This window comes from Bos mutus, chromosome 28, assembly GCF_027580195.1.
Source record: "Bos mutus isolate GX-2022 chromosome 28, NWIPB_WYAK_1.1, whole genome shotgun sequence".
Taxonomy (NCBI): Eukaryota; Metazoa; Chordata; class Mammalia; order Artiodactyla; family Bovidae; genus Bos; species Bos mutus.
This window is the reverse complement of record NC_091644.1, coordinates 32608936-32636876: the sequence shown is the minus strand read 5'-3', so window position 1 is coordinate 32636876 and position 27941 is coordinate 32608936. Positions and strand designations below refer to the sequence as shown.

Sequence of the window (27941 nt, the reverse complement as noted above, 5' to 3'; positions counted from 1 at the left end):
CGCGCATGAGCAATTCCACCTCCTTTCAGTGGTCGCCATTGTCCACCTCACGCCCCCGGGGGGAGAGGACTCAGGAGCCTCCAGGTCCGCTAGGCGCCGCAGAGGGCGGGCCTGGAACCTGCGCGGGCCAGGAGCGAAGGCCGAGCCCCTGCAGGTGTGTCGGAGGCCTCACTACGGGCGCTAGGCCGGGTTGGGGGGAAGCCGGGTTTCCGCGGCTGTGCCAAGTCGGGAAATCTGGCAGCCGACGGCCGCCCCCCTCTACGCGCCGGACTGCCCTTAGAGGAGGCCTGGGGAGGAGGCCAGGCAAGGGGCCTGGCGTAGGGACGGTTGTCTGCGGCCCCGTTCCTCCCCAGGAGCCGCGTTTCTCGACCTGCGGGAAAGGGGTGGCTGGAGGCGGCCTGGGGCGCGCGAGACAACGGCCGATTGTGACGTGTATCCCAAGCCCGTCACGTCCGCGCCGGCGCGTGGGCGGCGCTGGCTGCTGGAGACGTGGCGCTGTGAAACCAGAGGGATCTGGGCTCAACTCCAGAGCCCGCCGGTAAATGGGCAAGTTAATCCGGGTAGGACTCTGATACTCATCTGTAAGAGTACAATAGCCTTTAGCGTCGTTTCTTGTATTAAATAGGGAAGTGTATATGAAGTATGATAAGGCTTCAATAAAGGTGAGCTGCTTTTCTCATTATGCTGTTCTTTTCATTATTGGCTCATTTAATAATAACCATCCTTCGAATCGGTATTAACCACCTCCATTTAATAAATACAGATACTAAAGGTTCAGAGAGAGAAACTGGTTTAGCCATCATTAGCAGGTGGGATTTAAATTCTGATTTGTTTTACTCTGTATTCATGCTGTTTCCCACCCTGAAGTTTTATTTAATACAGTGATTGTCCCTGAGCACCACCAGCGTGTCATGGATCTAGTCTTACCTTAGTGTTAGTCGCTCAGTAGTGGCCGACTCTTTGCGACCCCATGGACTGCAGCCCACCAGGCTCCATTGTCCATGAGATTTTCCAGACAAGGATGCTGGAGTGGGTTGCCATTGCCTTCTCCAGGAATCTTACCTTACAGTATTCTATTTTCCTTAGAACCCCTGTGTAAAAGGTTAATTAAGGCCCTTCTGCATTCTCTGACCTGTGTATTCTCAGATGACTGTTAAACATGGAAATTTAAACCATAGTTGAAACCCTGAATTTTAAGTTTTACTGGAGAAGCTAAGAATCGTATCCAAGCCAGGTCGGAAATGGGACAGACTTTTTAAAAAGATGAAAACTGCGGTTTCATCCATGCTCCATATTATTGAAGGTGATATCATGCCTCTGATTGGATGGTGCATCTAGATTTAGTAAGTAGACGTTTTGTAAGTACCAGGGCGGCTGGAAGTGGTGTCCTCTGCATATGGGAAGGACCTCACATTATGGCATCTAGTTAACTTTTGCTCGCTACATGAAGTGCCTGTTTGGGGATTATGGTGCCGAATTGTTATTTTAGAAGTTAAATTTTTGTCACTGTGAACAGATTAGATGGCTGTGTCAGAATTCATTAAGGCCTATCTGCACTTTGTTTGCTCTAGGCCCCAGTCCAAGGTTGGAGGGGACAGTGCATTCCCTGGTTCTATTGTATCTGTGGTGTTGAATTGAAGATTTACAGAATTAGAATAGTACATGATTGTTTAAAATTACCTAATTCCTTCTCATGTTAAAGATAAAAGCATAGAACTAAGACTGTCACTAGGTTTGTTAATAGAGCTTAGCAGAGCTGGAGCCTCCCTGTCACTACACCATTTATAGTCAAAACAAAATTTTTGAAAAAGTGATTTTGGAGAAAATGAAATTTAGGAAGAAGAAACATCCTATTTTTGAGAGCTTTGAAGACTTTCTAACCTTGTGGGGTTTATAATATTGATAGGCAAAATTGTTATGTAACTTAAAGATTTTCCATATTAATAGATATTTCTCTTTACAAACATTATTTGTAATGCCGGTGTAGGGTTCCATACTTTGGATATATATTATATACCTTGATTAACTAATCTGCTATTATTGGACATATAAGTTTTCAATTGTTTGTATTATTTAGTAATGGACACATAATTTTTGAAACAGCCAATAGGAAAGCATGTTTAGATTCAAAAATGTTCAGATTCATCAAGATTGTATGAGTCACCAATGGACAGGTGGGTACTCCTTTATCATGGTCCTTCCTATTCCTTCGTGTGGCTCAAAAGGACGTTTTCCCAGAGGTTTATCTTTTACTAAAATGTTGTATGTAAATTTCTCACAGGTGATCCTGACTTCAAGATAAGGTCTCTTAGGACTTCTGTCTTTCAACTTTTCCTCTCCTGACTTCATAGTTTCTATACTTTCCAATAGCAGCAGAAAATGAACAAGTACAGGGTAAGTCATTTATTTACCTCTTTCTTTATTTCACTCTGTAAGTTTTCAGTGAGTTTTATGAAAGAGAGCCCATATATTAAATTAGAAATGTGGAAATCATTAAAAATCACCTTTGGGGAAGATATTGTTTGAATACAAGTTACAAGGTGTGTTCTGGGAACCCCAAGACCCTTCCGTGAGTCTGTGAGGTCAAAACATAATGTGTGTGCTCTGTCATCCCTGACTCTCTGTGACCCCATGGTCTGTAGCCCGCCATACTCCTCTGTCCATGGAATTTTCCAGGCAAGAATAGTGGGGCAATTTGCCATATCCTTCTCCAGGGTTTTCTCCAACCCAGGGATCGAACCCAGATCTCCCACACTGCAGGCAGATTCTTTACAATCTGAGCCACGAGGGAAGCCCCTCAGAACATAATGCTGCTGCTGCTAAGTCGCTTCAGTTGTGTCCGACTCTGTGCGGCCCCATAGATGGCAGCCCACCAGGCTCTGCCATCCCTGGGATTCTGCAGGCAGAAACACTGGAGTGGGTTGCCATTGCCTTCTCTGTCAAAACATAATACCAGGATACAAATTGCCTTTTACACTGATGAAATTAGCACTGATAGTGTAAAAGCACAGCTGCCTACCTGGCATAAATCAGGATGATGACACCAATGACTATATTCCTCCACAATACGTTGCATAGTTAAAAAAAATTGCCACCTTTACTTAAGGATGTCTTTGATGAAACAGTAAAAGTTATTAATTTTATTAAATCTTGACCTTTGAGTACACATCTTTTTCTTACCCAGTGGGATGAAATGGAAAGTTCATAAATTTGCTGCATACTGGTATATGATGGTTGGTTGTCTTGAGGAAAAGCACTTAAAGTGATTGATTTGTGAGCTTACCTAGCCACTTTTTTTCATGAAATCTCATTTTTATGTGAAAGAGCAACTGACAGACAAACTATGGTATTCACGTGGTATTCATACATTTTCTCAAAAATGAGTGAAGTGAGCCTGTCAATGATGGGAAATACCTGTTTGTGTTTGTTGCTAACATTAAAAGTGCTTTCAAGTGAAAATCAGAATGTTGGAAAACTTGCAAAGTTAACAAATGCTAATATTTAAAGATTTTTCTGATGAGATTGATAAGAGTATTAATGAATGTGATTTTTAATGTTAATAAAGTGTGTCAATATTTGAGCAATATTTCTGATGTATGTGCTCAAAGGTAAACTCAAGCAATGTAAGAGAACAGCATGTTAAAAGTGAGGAAGAAGGAATAAGTTGATTAAGGAATGCCACTCTAAAAAGTAATATTTGAGGAATATCTTGAATTAAGTGAGATATCCAGGTAGAAATCTGGAGGAAAAGCATTCTTCATAGATGGAAAAGCAGATGCAGGCACCCTGAGGCATGTTCCAAAAACAGTATTGAGAGAGAGGTGAACTTGGGAGACAGCAGTAAAACTTAAGGTCTAAGAGGTAGAGGGAGTAGAATATGTAGGATTTTACTGGCTATAGAAATTAATTTTTTATTCATTAAATTATTTTAAAAATCATACTTTATGCAGTCAAAATAATATACATAACATATAATTTAGGGAATACTAATTAAGTAATACCACTCTATGTCCTGTCTGACTTAAGCAATGAAAATTACCCTGTGTACCCTTCCTTAAATCTCATCCTACCATTAACCAGAGAAAATTCTGAATTCTGTGGTAACCATTTCTTTGCTTTTTGAACTTAATTTTTAAAAACAAAACAGCATACTTAGCAATTAATGAAATTCCTGGCCGTTTGGTGAGTGCTTGATGTAGTTTGTCTTACATAATCCTCTCAGCCAACTTGGGAAGTGTTATTACCACCATGCCATACATTTTCAGTGTGGAAATTTTCTTTTATTGACTAGAAATCATAGCCTTTTGGCTTGAATGTGGGAAAAATAGAGACTCTAGAAAGAGGGAAATTTTTAACCTATTCTACAGTTCTGCTTTGGTCAGTATTGAACACATTTAAAAAATTTCCTTATAGTATTAATTCAGGGGTGGCACATGACGTTTTTCTTACCTTAGTCTCTGTAACTTACTGCTGAATGGTCAGTTTGGGACAACAGAAATAATTAGTAACCTTTTTGTTTTCTGAAATAATTTTAAGTGCAGTCATCACTACAAACTCTTGGAAAAGTTTAATTTATGCAGATAGTTTGATTTTTAAGGGATTTTGGCCAAATTAGATCTTTCTTTTAATTATTTCTTGCATCTCTCAAGTTCTACTGGCATCAGCTTTTATCTGTTTGAAAATAGCATTTTTAGTTATTGTTTTTATTCTGCTTGCCTGTTGTTTTAGTGAGGGTCTGCTGGTAGAAATTCTCAGTTTTCTCTATATGAAATATCTACAAAGAGCTTTTTCATTGTGTGTGGAAATCTTGATTGACAGTTTTTACCTTTTAAAACATTGAAAACCATTCACTGTCTTCTACTACTAGTACTATTGAAAATTCACCTGTTAACTTTGAAATAAATTTGTCTGGGGCTAGCTGCTTTTTAAGATAACTTTTATTCTAGTATGTTTTATGTATATTTCTTTTTATCCTACTGAGATTTATTGTACTTCCTTTGGATTGAGTATTTGAGTATTTTGAGTATTACATTGTATTTTCTTTATTGACTTTGAAGCTTTATGTGTTATTTTGTTTACTCCTTAGTCTGGAGATTACAACATGCACCATTAAAATAATGGTGTCTTCAAATACTATACTCATGAACAGTGTAATGAACTTTTATCAGTATAATTCTCTTTATACCCTCAAACCTTATGGTCCTTATATCTCACTTTTATATTTTTTAACCCCCAATACTTGTTATTTTGCTTTAAACAATATTAATATTCTAAAGAAACATGTGTGCACATGTGTAAATAACTCTTACTGTTTATATATGTATCTGCTTTGGGAGCTCATTATTCCTTCCTATGGGTCTAGGGTTCTCTCTTGGTATATTTTCCCTTCAGTCTAAGCAACTTATTTTATTATTTCATGTATTCTGCACTGATGGTGACAAATCTACTTAGCTAGTCTTTATGAAAATGTCTTTATTTCACTGTGGTTTTTGAATGATATTTTGCTAGGTATAGAACTGTGTTGAGAGTTTTCTGTTTCTGCATTTTTAGGATGTCTTTGTCTTTTGGCTTCTGTTGTTTCTGATGAGAAACTTGTCTTCATCTTACTGTTATCCATCTGAATATAATGTGTTTTCTCCTCTGTGCTTCAGATTTTCATTCTATCTTTAGTTTTCAATAGTTAGACCATAATGTACATAGGCATGATTTGTTCTGTATCTCTTTTGAAGAATGACAACGATTTATGGGTTGTTGCTTTCTTATCATTTTTTTTTTAATTCTCAGAACTCACTCTTCAGATATTTTCTTTGCCTCATCCTCTTTTTCTTTCTAAAATTCCAGTTACACAAATGTTGAAGTATGTACATACTGTCCCAAATGTTCAGATGATCTATCTAGTTGAGGTTTGTTTTGTGTGTGGGGTCCCTTGGGTTGGCTGTTTCTATTCAGCTGACTTTTTTCAAGTTTATGGCTTCCTTCTTTTGTTCTGTCAGTGTTCTTCATTCATAAGCCTGTAAAATCCACATCTGATATTGTATTATTCAGTTCTAAAAATTCCTGTTTTTTTCTCTTTGTTTTTCTTTATCTGCTAAGATTCCCCATTATTTCACTTGTATTTTCTATTTTTTTCACTAGGTCATTTAATTTTATTTATTTAGTTTTATTGTAATTACTTTAAAGTCCTTATCTGCTAATCGCAAATCCAGGTTAATCTGTAGGTCTGTTTCAATAGACTCCCTTGTTCAGTATGAATCAAAATGTTCTACTTCTTTGCATGTCTCCTATTTCTTTATTTTATGCTAGACATTATGTGTAAAAGTACAGTAGAGATTGAAGTAAATAATACCTCCATAAAAAGGCACATCCCTTCCTCTGCTTGCTAAGTCACATATGTAGTTGAGCTGGCCCTGGGCTTTAAATTAGACACAGTTCTTCACCAACATCAGATGATTTGAGGGCAGTATCAAGGCTTCCCTTCAGCAGGGCTTGGGTGGTGAACACCACCAAAGCTCCATTGATGTGCTTTATAGCCTAGCATTCAGCTTTTCTTTCAGGTGACTGAGGAGTTCCTGCCCTGTAGAGCTTTTAGCACCTGAGACATCTCATTCTGCCCCAGTGCCCTGCTCCCAACCTTTGCAGGGTCATTGCCATGTACTTAGAGAAAAAAACATCTACTTCTGCTTTATTGACTACACCAAAGCCTTTGACTGTGTGGATCACAACAAACTGGAATATTCTTAAAGAGATGGAAATACCAGACCATCTTACCTGCCTCCTGAGAAATCTGTATGCAGGTCAAGAAGCAACAGTTAGAACTGGAAGTGGAACAATGGATGGGTTCAAAATTAGGAAAGGAGTACGTCAAGGCTGTGTATTCAGTTTGGTTCAGTTCAGTCACTCATTCGTGTCTGACTCTTTGTAACCCCATGGACTGCAGCATGCCAGGCCTCCCTGTCCATCACCAACTCCTGGAGTTTACTCAAACTCATGTCCATTGAGTCAGTGATGCCATCCAGCCATATCATCCTCTGTCGTCCCCTGTGTATTGTCACCCTGCTTATTTAACTTATATGCAGAGTATGTCATGCAAAATGCTGGGCTGGATGAAGCACAAGCTGGAATCAAGATTGCTGGGAGAAATATCAATAACCTCAGATATGCAGATGACACCACCCTTATGGCAGAAAGTGAAGAGGAACTAAGTCTCTTGATGAAAGAGAAAGAGGAGAGTGAAAAATCTGGCTTGAAACTCAACATTCAAAAAACTAAGATCATAGCATCCGGTCCCATTACTTCATGGCAAATAGATGGGGAAACAGTGGAAACAGTGACTGACTTTACTTTTTTGGGCCCCAAAATCACAGCAGATGGTGACTGCAGCCATGAAATTAAGACGCTCCTTGAAAGAAAAACTATGACCAACCTAGGCAGCATATTAAAAAGCAGAGACATTACTTTGCCAACAAAAGTCCGTCTAGTCAAAGCTATGGTTTTTCCAATAGTCATGTATGGATGTCAGAGTTGGACCATAAAGGAAGTTGAGCGCCTTAGAATTCATGCTTTTGAACTGCCGAAGAATTGATGCTTTTGAACTGTGGTGTTGGAGAAGACTCTGAGGGTCCCTTGGACTGCAAGGAGATCAAACCAGTTAATCCTAAAGGAAATCAGTTCTGAATATTCATTGGAAGGACTGATGCTGAAGCTGAAACTCTAATACTTTGACCACCTGAAGCAAAAAGCTGACTCATTGGAAAAGACCCTGATGCTAGGAAAGATGAAAGGCAGGAGGAGAGGGAGTGACAGAGGATGAGATGCTTGGATGGTATCACCAACTCAATGGACGTAAGTTTGAGCAAGCTCCGGGAGTTGGTGATGGACAGGGAAGCCTGGCGTGCTGCAGTCCATGGGGTCACAAGAAGTCGGACACGACTGAGCGACTAAACTGACTGATGGGGGGAGATAGTATTTGTATTTCAGAGCATCCATATAAATTATGCTTTCCTTTGGTTCCAGAAACTGTTTCCCCAGCTTAAAATGAACTTATTACTTTGTGACATTTGATAGGAAGTAAAAAAGTTCCACAGATACAAAGCTTCTGTTTGGGGACCTCTTGAATATGAAATCCCCATTCAGTTACCAGGTAGTGTCAGCAGGCAAGTTGGTGTTGGCTTGCTTTGTGACCAGAATTCTTAGGGATTCTGATACATCACACAAGATCATAAGCAAACATTAAATGTTTATTAAAAGTTGAACAGTTTCCTCTCTTACCTGCTTGCCCTGGAGAATGAAATAAATTGTGGTTTTCTGTTTGCTTTTGAAATATTTGTCTCTTCTGAATTTTTTCCTTTGTTTACCTTTAGATTCTCAGATCTCTGACTTTAGAAAATAGTTTTGTAGGTTAGGGGCTTGTTCTCGTTGTTAAGGTAAGATCAGTTTCTCTTTTGCTCCTCTACATTCTATCAGGAATTGTTTCTTTATCCTTATTTTAGAGATGCTAGCCCTGAGGTGCTTTTGCTTTACATTTTTATCCTGGCTATGACATTTGAAAATGCCCTGAAAATTCTAAGCAGGGGTAGGACTTATCTCAATTAATTTCACTTTTTTCTTGGATCTCTTAAAAAATATTTATTTTTGGCTGTGTTAGGCCTTCATTACTGTGCAGACTTTCTCTAGTTGCAGCAAATGGGGGCTACTCTCTAGTTGCAGTGTGTGGGTTTCTCTTGCTGCAGAGCATGGGCTCTAGGGCATGTGGGGATTCAGTAGTTTTGGTTCCCAAGCTCTAGCGCACAGGCTAAATAGTTGTGGCATGCGAGCTTAGTTGCTCTGAGGCATGTGGGATATTCCCGGATCAGGGATCAAACCCATGTCTCCTGCGTTGGCAGATGGATTCTTTACCATTGAGCCACCAAGGGAGCCCTTGGATCTTTACCCTTCAAATTCTAGTGCTTAAGTTAATATTTGATACTTTCATATAGCTGTTTTTATTGTGTTTGTGGTGGGTTGCTTTTTGCTTTTTCTTTTTTAAAATTGAAGTGTAGTTGATTTATTTATAATTGTAGTAACACACACACAACAAAATTTACCATCATAACAAATTTTAAATGTATAGATTTGTGGCATTAAGTATATTCGCATTGTTGACCAACTGTCACTTTCACCATTCCCCCCATACTTCGGGAAACACCATTCTACTCTCTGTCTGTATGAATTTGACTACTCTAGGTGCCTCATATAAGTAGAATCCTATAGTATTTGTCCTGGCTTATTTGACTCAGAACAGTGTCTTTAAGGCTCATCCATGTTGTAGCATGTCACAGGATTCCCTTCCTTTTAGGGCCAAATAATATTCCATTGTTTGATACATATTACATTTTGCTTATGTAATATACATAATTTTGTTTACACTTGTTGGTGGACACCTTGGTTACTTGTACATTGTAGCTATTGTGAATAATGCTTTTATTATGAACACTGATGTACAAATATCTGTTTGTGACCCTGCTTTGAATTCTTTTGTATGCATAACTAGAAATGGGATTGCTGGATCATATGGTAATTCCCTGGTGGCTCAGCAGTTTTAAAGAATCTGCCTGCCAATGCAGGAGACACGAGTTTGATCCCTGGTCAGAAAGATCCCCTGGAAGAGGAGATGGCAGCCCACTCCAGTATTCTTGCCTGGGAAATCCCACAGATGGAGAAGCCTGGTGGACTACAGTCCATGGGGCTGCAAAAGAGTTGGACATGACTTATTGACTAAACAATAAGAATTCAGTTGTATGTGTGTACCCCATATACCAGTTGACAAATATATAGGTTGTTTTGGTTTTGGGGGGCAATTATGAAAAGAGCTGTTATAAACATTTGCATTCAGATGTTTGTGTGTACCCAGATTTTAATTTCTCTTTGGGTAAATACTTCAGCATGTGCTTACTTGGTCATATGGTATTGTTATAATTAATTTTATAAGAAACTGCCAAATTGTTTTCTTGAATAGCTTGTGCTCTTACTGCAATGTATCAGAGTTCCACTTATTTCCCATTCTTGTCAGCACTTGGTATTTCAGTTTGCTTTTTTCCTAAAGTTATTTAGATAGGTGTGCTTTGCTATCCCATTGTGGTTTCAATATGCATTCTTCTAATGACTAATGATACTGAAAATCTTTTGATGTGCTTGTGTTATCCATATATCTTCTATTGTTAAGTGTCTCTTCAAATCTTCTGTTCATTTTTAAATTGGGCTGTTTTCTTAATGAATGTTCAAAATTCTTTATGTATTCTGTATACAAGAACAATACTTTGTTAGATTTGTGATTTTCAAATATTTTCCTCACTATTTGTGGCTAATCTTTTATTCACCTAACACTGTATTTCACTAAAATGTGATGAACTCCAGATTTTTCTTTTTAATTTCTTTTGGTATCATGTCTAAAAAGTCTTTAAAGTCACAAAGACTTTTCTTCTAAAATAATTTTGTAGTTTAACATTTTATATTTAGATCTATACTTGATTTTTGTATGAAGAATAAGTTACTGACTAAGGTTCATTTTGTGTATGGATCCCCATTTTTTTCATTGCCACTTATTGAAAAGCAAATGATATATGTTATCTTAACACATATTAACTTAGCATGTATATGATACAGAAAAAGTTAAAGATGTGCTTGTACATGAGTTAATATGCAAACATACATGTACTTACTGTCTGCTGAGAGGGCCTGTAAGCAGTGACATCTCAGTAGCCATGAGCAAACCTTGCACACAGGTCTTGGTTTCTAAGTATCATTCTACAATAAAAGGAACCAGAATTCCACAGAGAAAATGATTGATTCTAGGGCAAAGGCAAGGCTAACATAAAATAAGCCCAGAGCATTTTGTAGTATTAGAAATTAAGGACTTCTCAAAAGCACAGTGATGGGGACATATCAAATGGACATAGGCACCAACCCCAAAGAGCTTCTCATGGCAAGTCCAGTTCAGTCGGCCAGTAGTGTCCAGCTCTTTGCAACCCCATGAACCGCAGCACGCCAGGACTCCCTGTCCATCACCAACTACCAGAGTTTACCTAAACTCATGTCCATCGAGTGAGTGATGCCATCCAACCATCTCATCCTCTGTCGTCTCTTTCTCCTCCTGCTCTCAATCTTTCCCAGCATCAGGGTCTTTTCAAACGAGTCAGCTCTTTGCATCAGGTGTCCAAAGTATTGGAGTTTCAGCTTTAGCATCAGTCTTTCCAAAGAACACTCAGGACAGATCTCCTTTAGGATGGACTGGTTGGATCTCCTTGCAGTCCAAGGGATTCTCAAGAGTCTTCTCCAACACCACAGTTCAAAACCATCAGTTCTTCAGCACTCAGCATTCTTTTTAGTCCAACTTTCACATCCATACATAACCACTGGAAAAACCATAGCCTTGACTAGACGGACCTCTGTTAACAAAGTAATGTCTCTGCTTTTTAATATGCCATCTAGGTTGGTCATAACTTTCCTTCCAAGGAGTGTCTTTTAATTTCATGGCTGCAGTCACCATCTGCAGTGATTTTGGAGCCCCCAAAAATAAAAGTCAGCTACTGTTTCCCCATCTATTTGCCGTGAAGTGATGGGACCAGATGCCATGATCTTAGTTTTCTGAATGTTGAGCTTTAAGCCAACTTTTTCACTCTCCTCTTTCACTTTCATCAAGAGGCTCTTTAGTTCTTCTTCACTTTCTGCCATAAGAGTGGTGTCATCTGCATATCTGAGGTTATTATTATTTTTTCCAGCAATCTTGATTCCAGCCTGTACTTCTTCCAGCCCAGCGTTTCTCATGATGTACTCTGCATATAAGTTAAATAAGTAGGGTGATAATATACAGCCTTGACATGCTCCTTTTCCTGTTTGGAACCAGTCTGTTGTTCCATGCCCAGTTCTAACTGTTGCTTCCTGACCTGCATACAGGTTTCTCAAGAGGCAGGTCAGGTGGTCTGGTATTCCCATCTCTTTCACAGTTTTCCACAGTTTATTGTGATCCACACAGTCAAAGGCTTTGGCATAGTCAATAAAGAAGAAATAGATGTTTTTCTGGAACTCTCTTGCTTTTTCCATGATCCAGCGGATGTTGGCAATTTGATCTCTGGTTCCTCTGCCGTTTCTAAAACCAGCTTGAACATCTGGAAGTTCATGGTTCATATATTGCTGAAGCCTGGCTTGGAGAAGTTTGAGCATTACTTTATAAGATGAGTACAATTGTGCAGTAGTTTGAGCATTCTTTGGCATTGCCTTTCTTTGGGACTGGAATCAAAACTGACCTTTTCCAGTCCTGTGGCCACTGGACTTATGACAGAGCTGGAACAATTTGAGCAACAAAATAAATAACATGGTATTGGATTCTAACCCTAAGTAATAAATATTTGAGACCACAGTGATATAAGTAAATGATTGAATAAATAAATGGGAAGAAGAGAGCCCTCTGAAGAATTCCAAATAATATATCTAGATTCTACCCCCTCTTGGAGATGGGGCCTATTCCCTCCTTTCTTGAATAGGGGCTAGACTTAGTGATTGCTTTCAAAGAATACAGTATGAAAAGGAGATACAGTTACTTTACAGTAGAGAAAACTGGCAACCACTACCTTACAAAGTGATCCAGGTTAACGTCACCTGTGATATGATGTACCCCCTGATAATACTGTGATAAGAAGGGCTCTGGGTTATTCTCCCAGAGAATCTCAGTCTAATCGAACGGAAAAACACTAGACAAAATGCAAATTAAAAGGTATTCTAAAAAGTATCTGTCTAGTATTTCTCAAAGTTGTCAAGGTCATAAAACACAGGAAAGACTGTCACAAACCGTAAGAGATATGACAACTAAATGCAATATAGTATTCTGAATTAGATCATGGGATGAAAAAAGGGACATTAAAGAAAAGACTGGTGAAAGTCTGGAGTTTGATTAAGTGTCCATTGTTCCAGCACTGTTTTTTGAAATGACTGTTTATCCACTGAATTTCTTTTGAACCTTTATCAAAATTATATGTGTGGTTCTATTACTGGATACACCTTTTTTGTTCCACTGATCCTGAGTGTTTATCCTTTTGCTAATAACACAATTAATACAGCTTTGTGATAAGTCTGAAATCAGGTAGTGGATTTGCTGATATTTTGTTGAAGATTTTTGTATCATAATCATGAGAGATACTGGTTGGTAGTCAATATGCTGGTAAGTGTTTTAACGATCAGAGTTTTAGGTACTGAGAGAGAAACCTGGTTTTGTATTCTTTACCAACTTTTGTGGTATAAATACCCCTGCTGTGGCTAATTTCAAGCTACAAAATAATTTTAATCAATTGCTAAAAATTTAACAACCAGCACTCTTAATCTGGTACAAACAGGTGCCAACCTCCACTGTAATTTTCTTTTATGGTAATGTTTCTGTTAGGTTTAGGTATCAGGGTAATATGAGCTTCATAAAATGAATCGAGAACAGTTCTCTCCTCTTTGTTTTATGGTAGAGACAAAAGAGAGAAGTCAGTCATGTCTGACTCTTTGCAACTCCATGGACTGTAGCCTACCAGGCTCCTCTGTCCATGGGATTTTCCAGGCAAGAATACTGGAGTGGGTTGCCATTTCCTTCTCCAGAGGATCTTCCTGACCCAGGGATTGAACCCAGGTCTCCCACATTGCAGGCAGACGCTTTATTGTCTGAGCCACTAGGGAAGATTACATATAATTGGTATTGTTTTGCCATCAATGCTTGGTGGAATTCACTTTTGACACCATTTGGGCCTTAAGATTTGTTAGAAGGTGTTATTGGTTTTAATTGAAGTGAAATTCACATAATATTGACCATTTTCAAGTATACAATTGGATACAATTTAGTATATCCACAATGTTGTGGGACCACTACAACATATAGTTCCAAAACATTTTCACCATCCCAAAAGAAAACCCCATTCCCATTAAACCGTTGTTAAACTATTCCCTCTCCTAGCCCTTGTCTCTGTGCATTTACCCATTCTGAATATTTCATATAAGTGGAATCATATAATATGTGCCTTTTCTGTTTGGCTTCTTTCATTTAGCATGTTTTCCAAATTCATTCACCCTGTACCTTGTATCAATACTTCATTTTTATGAAAAATAATATTCCATTGTATGTTTATACCACAATTGTTTATCAGTTCATCCATTGATTGAGATTCAGGTGGCTTTCACTTTTTGGCTTTGTGAATAGTGCCACTATAGCTTTTGTGTATGAGTATTTGTTTTCAAATCTGTTGGGTATGTATCTAGAAGTGGAATTGATGGGTTGTAGCCTTTGACTGTGTGGATCACAGTAGACTGTGGAAAATTGTGAAAGAGATGGGAATACCAGACCACCTGACCTGCCTCTTGAGAAACCTGTATGCAGGTCAGGAAGCAACAATTAGAACTGGGCATGGAACAACAGACTGGTTCCAAACAGGAAAAGGAGCATGTCAAGGCTGTATATTATCACCCTACTTATTTAACTTATATGCAGAGTACATCATGAGAAACGCTGGGCTGGAAGAAGTACAAGCTGGAATCAAGATTGCTGGAAAAAATAATAATAACCTCAGATATGCAGATGACACCACTCTTATGGCAGAAAGTGAAGAAGAACTAAAGAGCCTCTTGATGAAAGTGAAAGAGGAGAGTGAAAAAGTTGGCTTAAAGCTCAACATTCAGAAAACTAAGATCATGGCATCTGGTCCCATCACTTCATGGCAAATAGATGGGGAAACAGTGGCTGACTTTATTTTTGGGGGGCTCCAAAATCACTGCAGATGGTGACTGCAGCCATGAAATTAAAAGATGCTTACTCTTTGGAAGGAAAGTTATGACCAACCTATATAGCATATTAAAAAGCAGAGACATTACTTTGCCAACAAAGGTCCACCTAGTCAAGGCTATGGTTTTTCCAGCAGTCATGTATGGATGTGAGAGTTGAACTGTGAAGAAAGCTGAGTGCTGAAGAATTGATGCTTTTGAACTGTGGTATTGGAGAAGACTCTTGAGAATCCCTTGGACTGCAAGGAGATCCAACTAGTCCATCCTAAAGGAGATCAGTCCTAGGTGTTCTTTGGAAGGAATGATGCTAAAGCTGAAACTCCAATACTTTGTCCACCTCATACGAAGAGTTGACTCATTGGAAAAGACTCTGATGCTGGGAGGGATTGGGGGCAGGAGAAGGGGACGACAGAGGATGAGATGTCTGGATGGCATTACCAACTCGATGGACATGAGTTTGAGTGAACTTCAGGAGTTGGTGATGGACAGGGAAGCCTGGTGTGCTGCAATTCATGGGGTCGCAAAGAGTCGGACACGACTGAGTGACTGAACTGAACCGAATGGTAATTGTATATTTAACTTTTCAAGTTATTGATGAACTTTTCCATAGCAGCTGTACCATTTTATATTCCCACAAGCAATGTATAAGGATTACAATTTCTCCACATCCTCCCCATTACTTGTTATTTTCTGTTTTTTTTTTTTAACACCCATAATAAGGAATGGGAAGTGATATCGTGGTTTTGATTTGGCTTTTCCCTGAAGACTAATAATGATGTTGAGCATCTTTTCATGTGCTCATTTGTATAACTTAAAGAAATGTCTGCTAAATTTCTTTGCTCATTTTTTGTCAGGGTTACCTTTTTTGTTATTGAATTTTTAAGTATATTTTATATATTCTGGATAATATACCTTAATCAGATATATGATTTGCAAATATTGTATTCTGTGAGTTATATTTTTTCCTGTTTTGGTACTATTCTATGATGCATGCAAATTTTAATTTATTTATTATATTTTCTTGGTTGCCACACTGTGTGGCATATGGGATCTTAGTTCCCAAACCAGGGATCAAACCCATGCCCCTTCTATTGGAACTACAGAGTCTTAACACTAGATCACCAAGGAAGTCCCTATAAAAGTTTTAAAGTTGGTAAGATCAGTTTATTTTTCTTTTAATGCTTGTACTTTTTGGTGTCATATCTTGAATCTGTTGTCAAATTCAAGATAAGGAAATTTATTCCTATGTTTTCTTCTAAGTTTTATATTTTTAGCTCTTAATATTTAGGTCAGTGATCTATGTTGTATCAATTTCTTTATATGCAGTGAAGTAGAGGTCAAGTTTTCTTCTTATGCATGTGGTCATCTAGTTGCCAGTGTCATTTGTTGAAGAAATTATTCTTTCTCTATTGAATGGTCTTGTCTTCCTTGTTGAAAATGAGGTGGCCATAGATGTATGGTTTTATTTTCAGACTCTCGTTTCTATCTATTGGACAATATGTCTGTCTTTATGCCAGTCACACTGTTTTGATACTGAAGCTATAACAGTAAGTTTTTTTTTAATTTTTTTAGTATAAATTTATTTAATTTCAGGCTAATTACTTTACAATATTGTATTGGTTTTGCCATACATTGACATGAATCCGCGACGGGTGAACATGCGTTCCCCATCCTGAGCCCCTCTCCCATCTCCCTCCCCATAGTATCCCTCTGGGTCATCCCAGTGCACCAGCCCTGAGCATCCTGTATCATGCATTGAACCCGGATTGGCGATTCGTTTCATATATGATAATATACATGTTTCAATGCCATTCTCCCAAATCATCCTACCCTTGCCCTCTCCCACAGAGTCCAAAAGACAGTTCTATACATCTGTGTCTCTTTTGGTGTCTCGCTTACAGGGTTAATGTTACCATCTTTCTAAATTCCATATATATGCGTTAGTATACTGTATTGGTGTTTTTCTTTCTGGCTTACTTCACTCTGTATAATTGGCTCCAGTTGCATCCACCTCATTAGAACTAATACAAATGTATTCTTTTTAATGGCTGAGTAATACTTTATTGTGTGTATGGAGAAGGCAATGGCACCCCACTCCAGTACTCTTGCCTGGAAAATCCCATGGATGGAGGAGCCTGGTAGGCTGCAGTCCATGGGGTCGTGAAGAGTCAGACATGACTGAGCGATTTCACTTTAACTTTTCACTTTTCATGCACTGGAGAAGGAAATGGCAACCCACTCCAGTGTTCTTCCCTGGAGAATCCCAGGGGCGGGGGAGCCTGGTGGGCTGCCGTCTATGGGGTTGCACAGAGTCAGACATGACTGAAGCGACTTAGCAGCAGCAGCAATACTCCATGGTGTATATGTACCACAGCTTTCTTACCCATTCGTCTGCTGATGGACATCTAGGTTGCTTCCATGTCCTGGCTATTATAAACAGTGCTGCGATGAACATTGGGGTACGCATGTCTCTTTCAATTCTGGTTTCCTTGGTGTGTATGCCCAGCAGTGGGATTGCTGGGTCATAAGGCAGTTCTATTTCCAGTTTTTTAAGGAATCTCCACACTGTTCTCCATAGTGGCTGTACTAGTTTGCATTCCCACCAACAGTGTAAGAGGGTTCCCTTTTCTCCACACCCTCTCCAGCATTTATTGCTTGTAGACTTTTGGATCGCAGCCATTCTGACTGGCATGAAATGGTACCTCTCTGTGGTTTTGATTTGCATTTCTCTGATAATGAGTGATGTTGAGCATCTTTTCATGTGTTTGTTAGCCATCTGTATGTCTTCTTTGGAGAAATGTCTGTCTAGTTCTTTGGCCCATTTTTTGATTGGGTCATTTATTTTTCTGGAATTGAGCTGTAGGAGTTGCTTGTATATTTTTGAGATTAGTCATTCGTCAGTTGTTTGATTTGCTATTATTCTCTCCCATTCTGAAGGCTGTCTTTTCACCTTGCTTATAGTTTCCTTTGTTGTGCAGAAGCTTTTAATTAGGTCCCATTTGTTTATTTTTGCTTTTATTTGCAATATTCTGGGAGGTGGGTCATAGAGGATCCTGCTGTGATGTATGTCAGAGCGTGTTTTGCCTATGTTCTCCTCTAGGAGTTTTATAGTTTCTGGTCTTACGTTTAGATCTTTAATCCATTTTGAGTTTATTTTTGTGTATGGTGTTAGAAAGTGTTCTAGTTTCATTCTTTTACAAGTGGTTGACCAGATTTCCCAGCACCACTTGTTAAAGAGATTGTCTTTTCTCTGTTGTATATTCTTGCCTCCTTTGTCAAAGATAAGGTGTCCATAGGTGCATGGATTTACCTCTGGGCTTTCTATTTTGTTCCATTGATCTATATGTCTGTCTTTGTGCCAGTACCATACTGTCTTGATGACTGTGGCTTTGTAGTAGAGCCTGAAGTCAGGCGGGTTGATTTCCTCCAGTTCCATTCTTCTTTCTCAAGATTGCTTTGGCTATTCAAGGTTTTTTGTATTTCCATACAAATTGTGAAATTATTTATTCTAGCTCTGTGAAAAATACCATTGGTAGCTTGATAAGGATTGCATTGAATCTATAGATTGCTTTGGGTAGTATACTCATTTTCACTATATTGATTCTTCCGAACACGGTATATTTCTCCATCTAATAGTGTCCTCTTTGATTTCTTTCACCAGTGTTTTATAGTTTTCTATATATAGGTCTTTTGTTTCTTTCGGTAGATATATTCTTAAGTATTTTATTCTTTTCGTTGCAATGGTGAATGGAATAGTTTCCTTAATTTCTCTTTCTATTTTCTCCTTATTAGTGTATAGGAATGCAAGGGATTTCTCTGTGTTGATTTTATATCCTACAACTTTACTATATTCATTGATTAGCTCTAGTAATTTTATGGTGGAGTCTTTAGGGTTTTCCATGTAGAGGATCATGTCATCTGCAAACAGTGAGAGTTTTATTTCTTCTTTTCCAATTTGGATTCCTTTTATTTCTTTTTCTGCTCTGATTGCTGTGGCCAAAACTTCCAAGACTATGTTGAATAGTAGTGGTGAGAGTAGGCACTCTTGTCTTGTTCCTGACTTTAGGGTCGAAATGCTTTCAGTTTTTCAGCATTGAGGATAATGTTTGCTGTGGGTTTGTCATATAGCTTTTAATATGTTGAGGTATGTTCCTTCTGTTCCTGCTTTCTGGAGGGTTTTATCATAAATGGATGTTGAATTTTGTCAAAGGCTTTCTCTGCATCTATTGAGATAATCATATGGCTTTTATTTTTCAATTTGTTAATGTGGTGTATTACATTGATTGATTTGCGGATATTGAAGAATCCTTGCATCCCTGGATAAAGCCCACTTGGTCATGATGTATGATCTTTTTAATGTGTTGTTGGATTCTGTTTGCTAGAATTTTGTTAAGGATTTTTGCATCTATGTTCATCAGTGATATTGGCCTGTAGTTTTCTTTTTGTGTGTCATCTTTTAACAGTAAGATTTTAAGTAAGTGGGAGTCCTTTGATTGTTTCTTTCCCAATTTTGTTTCACTGTTAGAGACTCCTTGCAATTCCGTATAAATTTGAGGATTGGCTTTTCTATTTCTGTGAAGGAGTCATTGAGATTTTAATAGCGATTTCATTGATTCTATAAATTCGTTTGAGTAGTACTGTCACCTGAGCTATATTAAGTCTTACAGTCTATAAACACATACTATCATTTCTTTTATTTAAGTCTTTAATACTTCCAGCGATGTTTTGCAGTTTTCAGTGTGTGAGTCTTATATACTCCTTGAGTAGATTTATCCCTAGGTATTTTATTCTTTTTGATGCTACATTAAATGGAATTGTCTTAATTTCTCTTTGGGATTTTCATTACTGGTAAATAGAAACACAACTGATGTTTGTGTGTTGATCTTATAATTCTGAAATGTGCTGACTTTGTTTATTAGCTCTATTTTTGTGGATTCTTAGGGATATTCTATATGTAGTTTTGTCTTTCACTACTGAGTATAAAGTTAGCTGGGATAGAGGTGGATTAAAAATATTATCATTTTGAGGTAGTTTCCTTCTATTTCTAGTCTACTAAATGTTTTTATCATGAAAGTGTTGAATTTTGTCAAACACTTTTTTGCATCATCTGAAATGATCTTCTACTTTTCCCCCATTTGCTCTGTTAATGAAATTTATTGACTTTAGTATGTTGAGCCATTCTTGCATTCCTGGGATAAATCACACAAAATCACAGTGTAAATTATAATCTAATTTTTTTATTTTGCTCGATTTGATTTACTAGTAACTTGTTAAAGGTATTCATAAAAGATATTGTTATTGGGTAGAATGCTTTCTCAACTTCATTTAATCCTTTTTCTGAGGTTTTGTCTTGTTCTTCTGTGTGGAACATGTTTCTCTGTCTCATTTTGCTTAATCCTCTGTTTTTATATCTATGCATTTGGTAAATTGGTTACATTTCCCAATCTTAGAGAAGTAATCTTATGTGGAGATATTCTGAGAAACCCAGCAATATGTGCTTCTCATCATCAGAGCTATGAGCTCTAAGGGCTCCTTATGTATGGGCTACATGAATCCTTCCTTATTGTGGGCTTGACTGTTGTGGGCAGACTAACAGCCAGGGTTGACCCTCAGCCCTGTTGGAAGCCAGATCCTGCCTCATGCAGTGGCTACTGGCCCACTGTTGCGAGAAGCTGGGTCCCTGCCTAGCTGGCTGCATGTCCTATGGGGTTCCTGGACTGGGACCCAATGCAGCTGGCAGAATAGCCTGAAGTGTACTGGGATTGGTGACGGCTCACTGGTCGGCCAGTAAGCCTCTAGCACTAATAGGCTAGAGGGAGGATTCCAAAATGGTGCTTATTAGAACCAATGTCCTTATGGTAGAACAAGCTTCCAAAGTGGCTGCTACCAGTGTCTGTGTCTTCAAGAGAAGTTCCAGTTGCCTCCTGACTCTCCAAGAGGCTCTCCAAGATCTGTAAATGGGTCTGAGCCAGCCTCACTTCAGATTACTGCCTCTGCACTATGATTTGGACCGTGTGAGATTTTGCATGTGTCCTTTAGAGTGGAGTGTCTGTTTTCTATAGCCCTCTGGCTCTCAAGTTTTACTGGCCTACAAAGCCAGGTGTTCTGGGGGGTTTGTCTTCATGGTGCAGGACCCCTCAGCAGGGGAGCGCAATGTGGGGCTTGGACCTCTGACTCCTTGGGGAGAACTTCTACAGTTTTGACTAGCCTCCCATTTGTGGGTCACCTACTCAGGGATGTGGGTCTTGACTACTAGAGGGGTGTCTCCACCCTCCTATATAGCTCATTGTAGTTCCTTCCTTATATCTTTAGTTGTAGGGAATCTTTTTTGCTACTCTTCAGATGATTTTCAAAGATAGTTGCTCTGTAAATAGTTGTAATTTCAGTGTGCCTGTGGAAGGAGGTAAGCTCAGAGTCTTCCTTCTCCACCATCTTGGTCATTCTTTTTTACCACCTTTTATCTTGTACATATTTCTGTCAATGCACCTGCTATGCATATTGCATTTATGAATTTAATCTTTGCCTCTCTGTTGGAATGTAAGCTCCTTGATGACAAGAATAGTTGCTTTCAATTCATCTTTGTATCTCTAGCAGAGTTCTAGGCATGGAGTGATATCTTAGTAAATATATACTGAACAAACATTTTATATATGTGTAAAACAGGGTACAGGTAGCAGTATATCTTAACTCTCCAGAGTAAATCCTGTAGTTAACACATTAACAGCTAGTTTACGTGTCTTTTTAATGGTACTCTATTTTGATCACTTCCGTTTGAATTGAAATATGTTGTTTCAGGGACCAGTAACATTTAAGGATGTTACTGTGGAATTCACCCGGGAGGAATGGAAATTGCTGGACACTGCTCAGAGGACCCTGTATAGAGAAGTGATGCAGGAGAACTACAGTCACCTCATCTCAGTGGGTGAGGAAATCTTCTGCATCTGTAACTCCCAGTAGTTTGCATTTCCTTTCTCACTTACTGAAATTTGTAAATCCCCTGTAGGGTTGAATATTAGCATTGTTTTCAGGGTCAAAGTTGATTAATCCATTTTGGGTACCAGAAAAATATTTGTGTCCCCATGCACTCCCCTAATAGAATAAATTTGCCAAATCTATGTGAGACCTTCATTGTTCTGATCCTAACCTGCACTTCCTTATCCTTCAGAGTTTCTGTATTCCAAGTAATTTGTGTTATTTTATCTTTTCTATTAATAGGCTATTGTGCAAATAGGCCAAATGCAATCTTCAAGTTGAAGCAAGGAAAAGAACCATGGATATTAGAAGTACAATTTCCACGTCAGAACAACCCTGGTAAGTTAGAAATTATAACTTGTATAAGGGGGTTGGAATTGGTGCCTTTGATTTTTTGAAATTTTTTTTCAAGAATCTCTTTTTTAAATGTCCTTAAACTTTTGGAAATGATTGAGGATACTTGATCTGCATATGTAAGCAAAATAAATCACACCTCCAGTTTTTGCCTCCTCATCTAAATTCCCTCTTTCGTGTGGGGCAGATGGAGATGGTTGATTTTTTGTTTAAAAAAACATTCCCTCTTTTACTTGACATTTTTAAAGTAGATTTATTTCTTTTTCACTTAAACTCTCATTTTGTCTTTTTGCTAGAATTTCCAGTTACTCCTTGGCATTAAAGTATGCAGCTATAATCTTAAAGTGTTTATAAAATCTATCTTATAAAATTTTCACGTGCCATTTTTCCTCCTTTCATTAACAATAAAATGCCTTAGATTTTCAGCACCCATTTTAATTTACTATTCTCTCTTTAATCTCTGAAATTGGATTATAAATCATTATGCCTTTCATTAGCTATATTATTTCAGAGCTGATACAAAATACACCTAATTTTCTGTCAAGAACTAGTCTGGCCCTTTATTGCCTGCTGCATCTTATTTTTCCTTGTGGCCCCAAAACATGTGCTAATCTTCATTTTATCTGCTCTCAAGTGCTTTTTATACTTAAGGTCTTATTTCATGAGTATCCCAAGTTAACCTTGCACACATCCCTATCAAATAACTTTGTGTTTTCCTTACAAGTGCCATGAAATTCTAACCCAAAATCTCTACTCATAAGCTCACTTTTTTTCAAGCATTTAAAAATGAATAAACATGAATGTCTGTCAAGATTCTAGAATGACGTTGAATAATTACCCTTTAAAGATCATGTAGAAAATTGAAGCAGAGATGTGGGAGTTAAGATATAAAAGCAGAATAAGACTAGTGTTGAGTCACAGATGCAGTATGTGGCGATACTGAAAATCTCTGGTGCTACAACTGAGAATTCATTCTGTGGGATGGCTTGTACTCTGCTTTTTTTTAAATCTTTTTTTAAAAACCTTTTGGATGTATGTGTTTCTGGGTCTTCTGAACCAGCCAACTAGAAAAAGAAGAATTTTCCTCTAAACATGAGGAAATGGATATTCTGAGAAGGTCACTTTAGTGTTGACATCTAGATTGTTGGGTATGGGCAAAGAGGAATAAAGTGGAAGTTTATAGTCTAATTACTAGAAATCCTAACACTATAAACTAGGTTTGAGAGGGTAAAGACCTATACTTAGCTCCTTCATCAAATATAATCTTTCCTTTGATATTTCCAGTGAATACAGTTGTCTACTAATTTTCCTTATCACCCTACTTACTATTCATTCTCCTTAATGGGCTCACATCATGCTCTGTGAGTCTCACATTCTTGTTCAGCAGCACTTTGAATACCTTTTGTTTTCTGCTCCCTATTCTTTGTGTTTTTTGGTGGTTTTTTTTTGTCTATACTTTCTCCTCCAAGGTTTTAAGGTCATATTTGTAGTGTCAAAGTTACCTGAATTTATAACTAGATCTCTCTCTCTTTTCTATAGCAGGTTTTAGTGTTATTTATATGTTTTTTCTAAGCCACTGAGATAGAGGAAGTTTGCACTTAAGAACTCCTTCATTTGAGAATAACAGCCTGAAACCTAAGAATCCACCCTATGACCATAATAATGTGTTAAGATGTATAAAGTATTAAATTTTGGATTCCTTTGTAGAAGACCTATGCAATACTCATGACCAAGGAGCAAGATGCCCAGAAAGCCAAGCTGAAAATTCAAGGCAAGTTCAAGAATTCAATTTTGAGATTAGAAGCTTTTTAAGAAAGGGTCTTAATAGGGGTACTGGAAGTGGAACAGCACTAGTTAACGATAATTGAGAAAACTGAAGCAAATTCCAAAGAACATAATCCAAATGGGAAAGCCCTCTTTCATAATAGAGACCTTTTATAATTCAAGATCAGGAGATTAAAACTCTGAAACAGTCTTTTGATTCTTCTTATTTACATAATAATAGAGGCTTTACTATACAAAGTCAAGTTCAGGCAGTTGAGAAACCTGGAGAACATAATGTAAGTGACATACCTTCTACCAAATGTTAAACCACAGTATATGTCAACATAGAATATTCACAATGAAGAAACCCTATGAATCTAATGAATATTGGAAAAACCTCTAGAAATCGGTTCTCAGAGTTACTTGGAAAATATACATAGCAGACCCAACCCCCACCCCCTCACCCCAAAGTCTTATACATTAACGAATTTGGAAATTTCTCTCTAGGAATGGAGAACTCAAGAAACATCAGAAAACTCATACCAATGAAAAAACCTATAAATGTAATGAATGTGGAAAGGCCTTCTACCAGAAGTCTATCCTCATAATACATGAGCATACTCATTCAAAGGACAAACCCGGTGAATGTGAGAAATCTGTTTCTCAGAATGGAGACCTCACAAGACAACCAAAAACTCCTACCAGAGAGAAGACCTATGAATGTAAAGAATGTAAGAAAACTTTCTACCATCTGTCATCTCTCAGTAGACATTTGAGAACTCATGCAGGAGAGAAACCCTACGAATGTAATCAGTGTGAGAAATCCTTCTACCAGAAGCCACACCTCATGGAACATCAGAAAACACACACAGGAGAAAAACCCTTTGAATGTACTGAATGTGGGAAGTTCTTCTATGTTAAGGCATACCTCATGGTACATCAGAAAACACACACAGGGGAGAAACCATATGAATGTAAGGAATGTAGGAAGTCCTTTTCCCAGAAATCACACCTCACAGTACATCAGAGAACACATACAGGGGAGAAACCCTATAAATGTAAGGAATGTGGGAAATTCTTTTCTAGAAATTCACACCTCAAAACTCATCAGCGAACTCACACGGGAGAGAAACCCTATGAATGTAAGGAATGTGGTAAATGCTTTTACCAGAAGTCAGCCTTAACAGTACATCAGCGAACTCATACAGGGGAGAAACCCTTTGAATGTAATAAATGTGGAAAAACCTTTTACTATAAATCAGACCTCACTAAACATCAGAGAAAACACACAGGGGAGAAGCCCTATGAATGTAATGAATGTGGTAAATCTTTCTCTGTGAATTCAGTCCTCAGATTACATCAAAGGACTCACACAGGAGAGAAACCCTATGAATGCAAGGAATGTGGAAAATCTTTCTCTCAGAAGTCACATTTTGTCATACATCAGAGAAAACACACAGGAGAGAAACCCTATGAATGTAAGGAGTGTAAGGAAACATTTTTTCAAAAATCAAAACTCACTGCACATCAGAAGACACACACAGAAGGGAAAAGCTTATAAACAATATCAATTGGAGAATTCTTCTGTCTGAATTTGTCCTTCAGAATAATCAGATAACTCACACAAGACAAAAACCTTATGAAATATCATCAATATGGGAAAGTTGCAGCCAATTCTTTCATCATGGGGAGAAATTCTATAAATCTGTTAGGGAGAAATTTTTACCATATGTCAGACTTGTACTAAATTTCAGACAACATACATGGTAGGAATACTACAAATGGTAAAACACGAGGGAAACCTCTCTTTCAGAAGTCATACTTTATTGTATGACATTTAAACCATACAGGAGAAATCCTGTAAGAAAAATGAATATCAGGAAATTTCTGTCAGGGTAGCCATCATAAGTGAGGAATTTCTATCAGTATCCTGAGCATTCAGAAATCTTTTTATACCAGTTGGACTCATTAGCACATTCTAAAAAGAGATAATCACAAAGATTACAACATACATGGAAGGCTTTATCAAGAAGTGATGTTTCAGTGAATGTCAGATCAGTGATATAAAGTATAGAAACTTTTTAAAAAATATTTTAAATATGTGAAACCTTTTACACAAAAATTCTAAGAGAATATGTACAAGGGAACTACTTACACTAGGAGTCATGTTGCAGAAATCTGATTACAACGTTGTTTTAAAGAAACCTGCAAATGTCAGGTATATGAAGTTTTGTAAAAAGCACAAATAAATTGAAAAATGTGATATCATTAACACATGTGAAAAGTCCTTTAGTATGTAGGACTTACGTGTGAATGTCAGTGTGCTACAGAACACAGATTGTGGATGTTTGATGTGCACGTGAACCCATCCATGACTGTACATAGTGAAATATGTAGCCTTGTTTATTTCAGTAACTTTTATGTGTATGAAGATATCTCTCATTTAGTCTCAGCAGGGACTCCTGTTGTTAACAGAATGTATATTTAAGTGTAGTATTCTTTTAAAATTATAATGTGTCTTTTTCCCCCTCTTTCTGAATGGATATGGATTTTACTGAACTAACCCTTCAGAAAGAATATAAAAATGTTTCTGTAAAATTTGCAACTCTCTTATGGTTGGCCAAATTTTACACTAGGGATACATTTATAGGAAAAAGGCTTCCCTGGTGGCTCAGTGTAAAGAATCTTCCTGCCAATGCTGGAGATATGGGTTCGGTCTCTGGGTTGGGATGGCAACCCACTCATTCCTGTATTCTCGCCTGGGAAATGTCATGGACAGAGGGGCCTGGAGGGCTCTGGTCAATGGGTTCACAAAAGAGTTTGATATGACTTAGCAACTAAACAACAACAATAAGTTCATTTTTAAAAATAGCTGAAAATCCCTACACAATAAAAAATAATACTATGTGAATAAATATCTGTTAGTGTTGTTTTAGCAAGTTACAGAGCTGTCTGAATTTATATTTTGTATGAGAGTCCTAAATGTTCTTCACTACCTTTTTCTTTCTACTAGAAGCAACATGACATAGAGGTTAAGAGTATGGACTTTTGACTCCTACTGCCCAGGCTGTTTCTAGTATGAGGCACACACCTAACCTCTCTGTGCCTCAGTTTCCTTTTTCATAAAAAAGTGATAATAGGATTACTTTGAGTTGTAAATGAGTTAATATTTTTAAAGCACTTAGAGTAGTGTCTGAGACAAAGGAAGAGCTATATGTTAGATACTATCATAATAATTTGTATTTCTTGAATTATTCTGCAAAATAAAAGGTTGGCTACCAGCATTCGCCCCTCACTTTACTGCTGCAGTGCCTTGCTTTGATTTGGTTGTACATTTTTCTGCAAATGATTCAGATCTGGCCCACTGCCTGCAATGTTTTACCTTTATGAATGGTTGAAAAAGATTACTTTGTGATGTGAAAACTATGATATTCAAACTTATGTGTCTGTAAATTCAACTTTTGTTAGAACTAATAAAAAATGTTTGTTTTGCCTGTGGCTGCCTTCACATTACAGTAGCAAAGCTGAGTAGGCTAAAGAAGACCATATGCCCCACAGGGCCTAAGATAGTTACTTTCTGGTATCTTACAAACTCAAGTTTTCTTAGAGCTGAAAACATCACAGCCAACATAGAGGTATATTTTTATATATGGTATGTGTTTCAGAAATTATGCATATATCAGTTTGTGGGTAGGTGGAGGTTTTTTGCAGTATCTTTGTTATGTGCATTAAATATATATGTTACAAGACTATAAGCATTAGAGTTTTTTTTCAAAGATATGTTTTAGCTGCCGGACTGTCATAGCATCAAAACAAATACCCTGATGGAATGTAGCAGTAAATTATGAAATAAACATTGTCTAAATTAATTGATCCCTACTCACAGTATTCCTATATTTTCTTCTATGTCCATGGCCAGTTTTCCCTGTATCATTTTTTAATTTTCTATCACATAAATAAAATACATCTTTATGTCATACTTAACTAGTGCAACCGAACAACAACAAAAAGAATACCCAACTCCACCAGCTATATTACTAGTAAAATTACTTTATTGCCCATACTTC

The 27941-nt window shown here is 37.8% G+C and overlaps 1 protein-coding gene across 1 annotated transcript; it reads left to right on the top strand.

The window, feature by feature from the left end:
• LOC102283269 (zinc finger protein 25) lies at positions 1-27753 on the top strand. The gene is made up of 6 exons (XM_070364694.1): positions 1-154; positions 2282-2394; positions 21580-21706; positions 22000-22095; positions 23818-23881; positions 24382-27753. Exons 2-6 carry the CDS (start codon positions 2380-2382, stop codon positions 25433-25435), a joined length of 1356 nt encoding a protein of 451 aa, XP_070220795.1. The 5' UTR covers positions 1-154; positions 2282-2379; the 3' UTR covers positions 25436-27753.
• Positions 27754-27941: the final 188 nt, after the last annotated feature.

What these genes read in the sequence shown, in the direction of transcription:
- LOC102283269 (XM_070364694.1), top strand. An exon ending in CAGTCACCTCATCTCAGTGG is followed by an intron (nt 21,707 to 21,999) that starts GTGAGGAAATCT and finishes TTCTATTAATAG; the next exon opens with GCTATTGTGCAAATAGGCCA. An exon ending in TCCACGTCAGAACAACCCTG is followed by an intron (nt 22,096 to 23,817) that starts GTAAGTTAGAAA and finishes ATTCCTTTGTAG; the next exon opens with AAGACCTATGCAATACTCAT.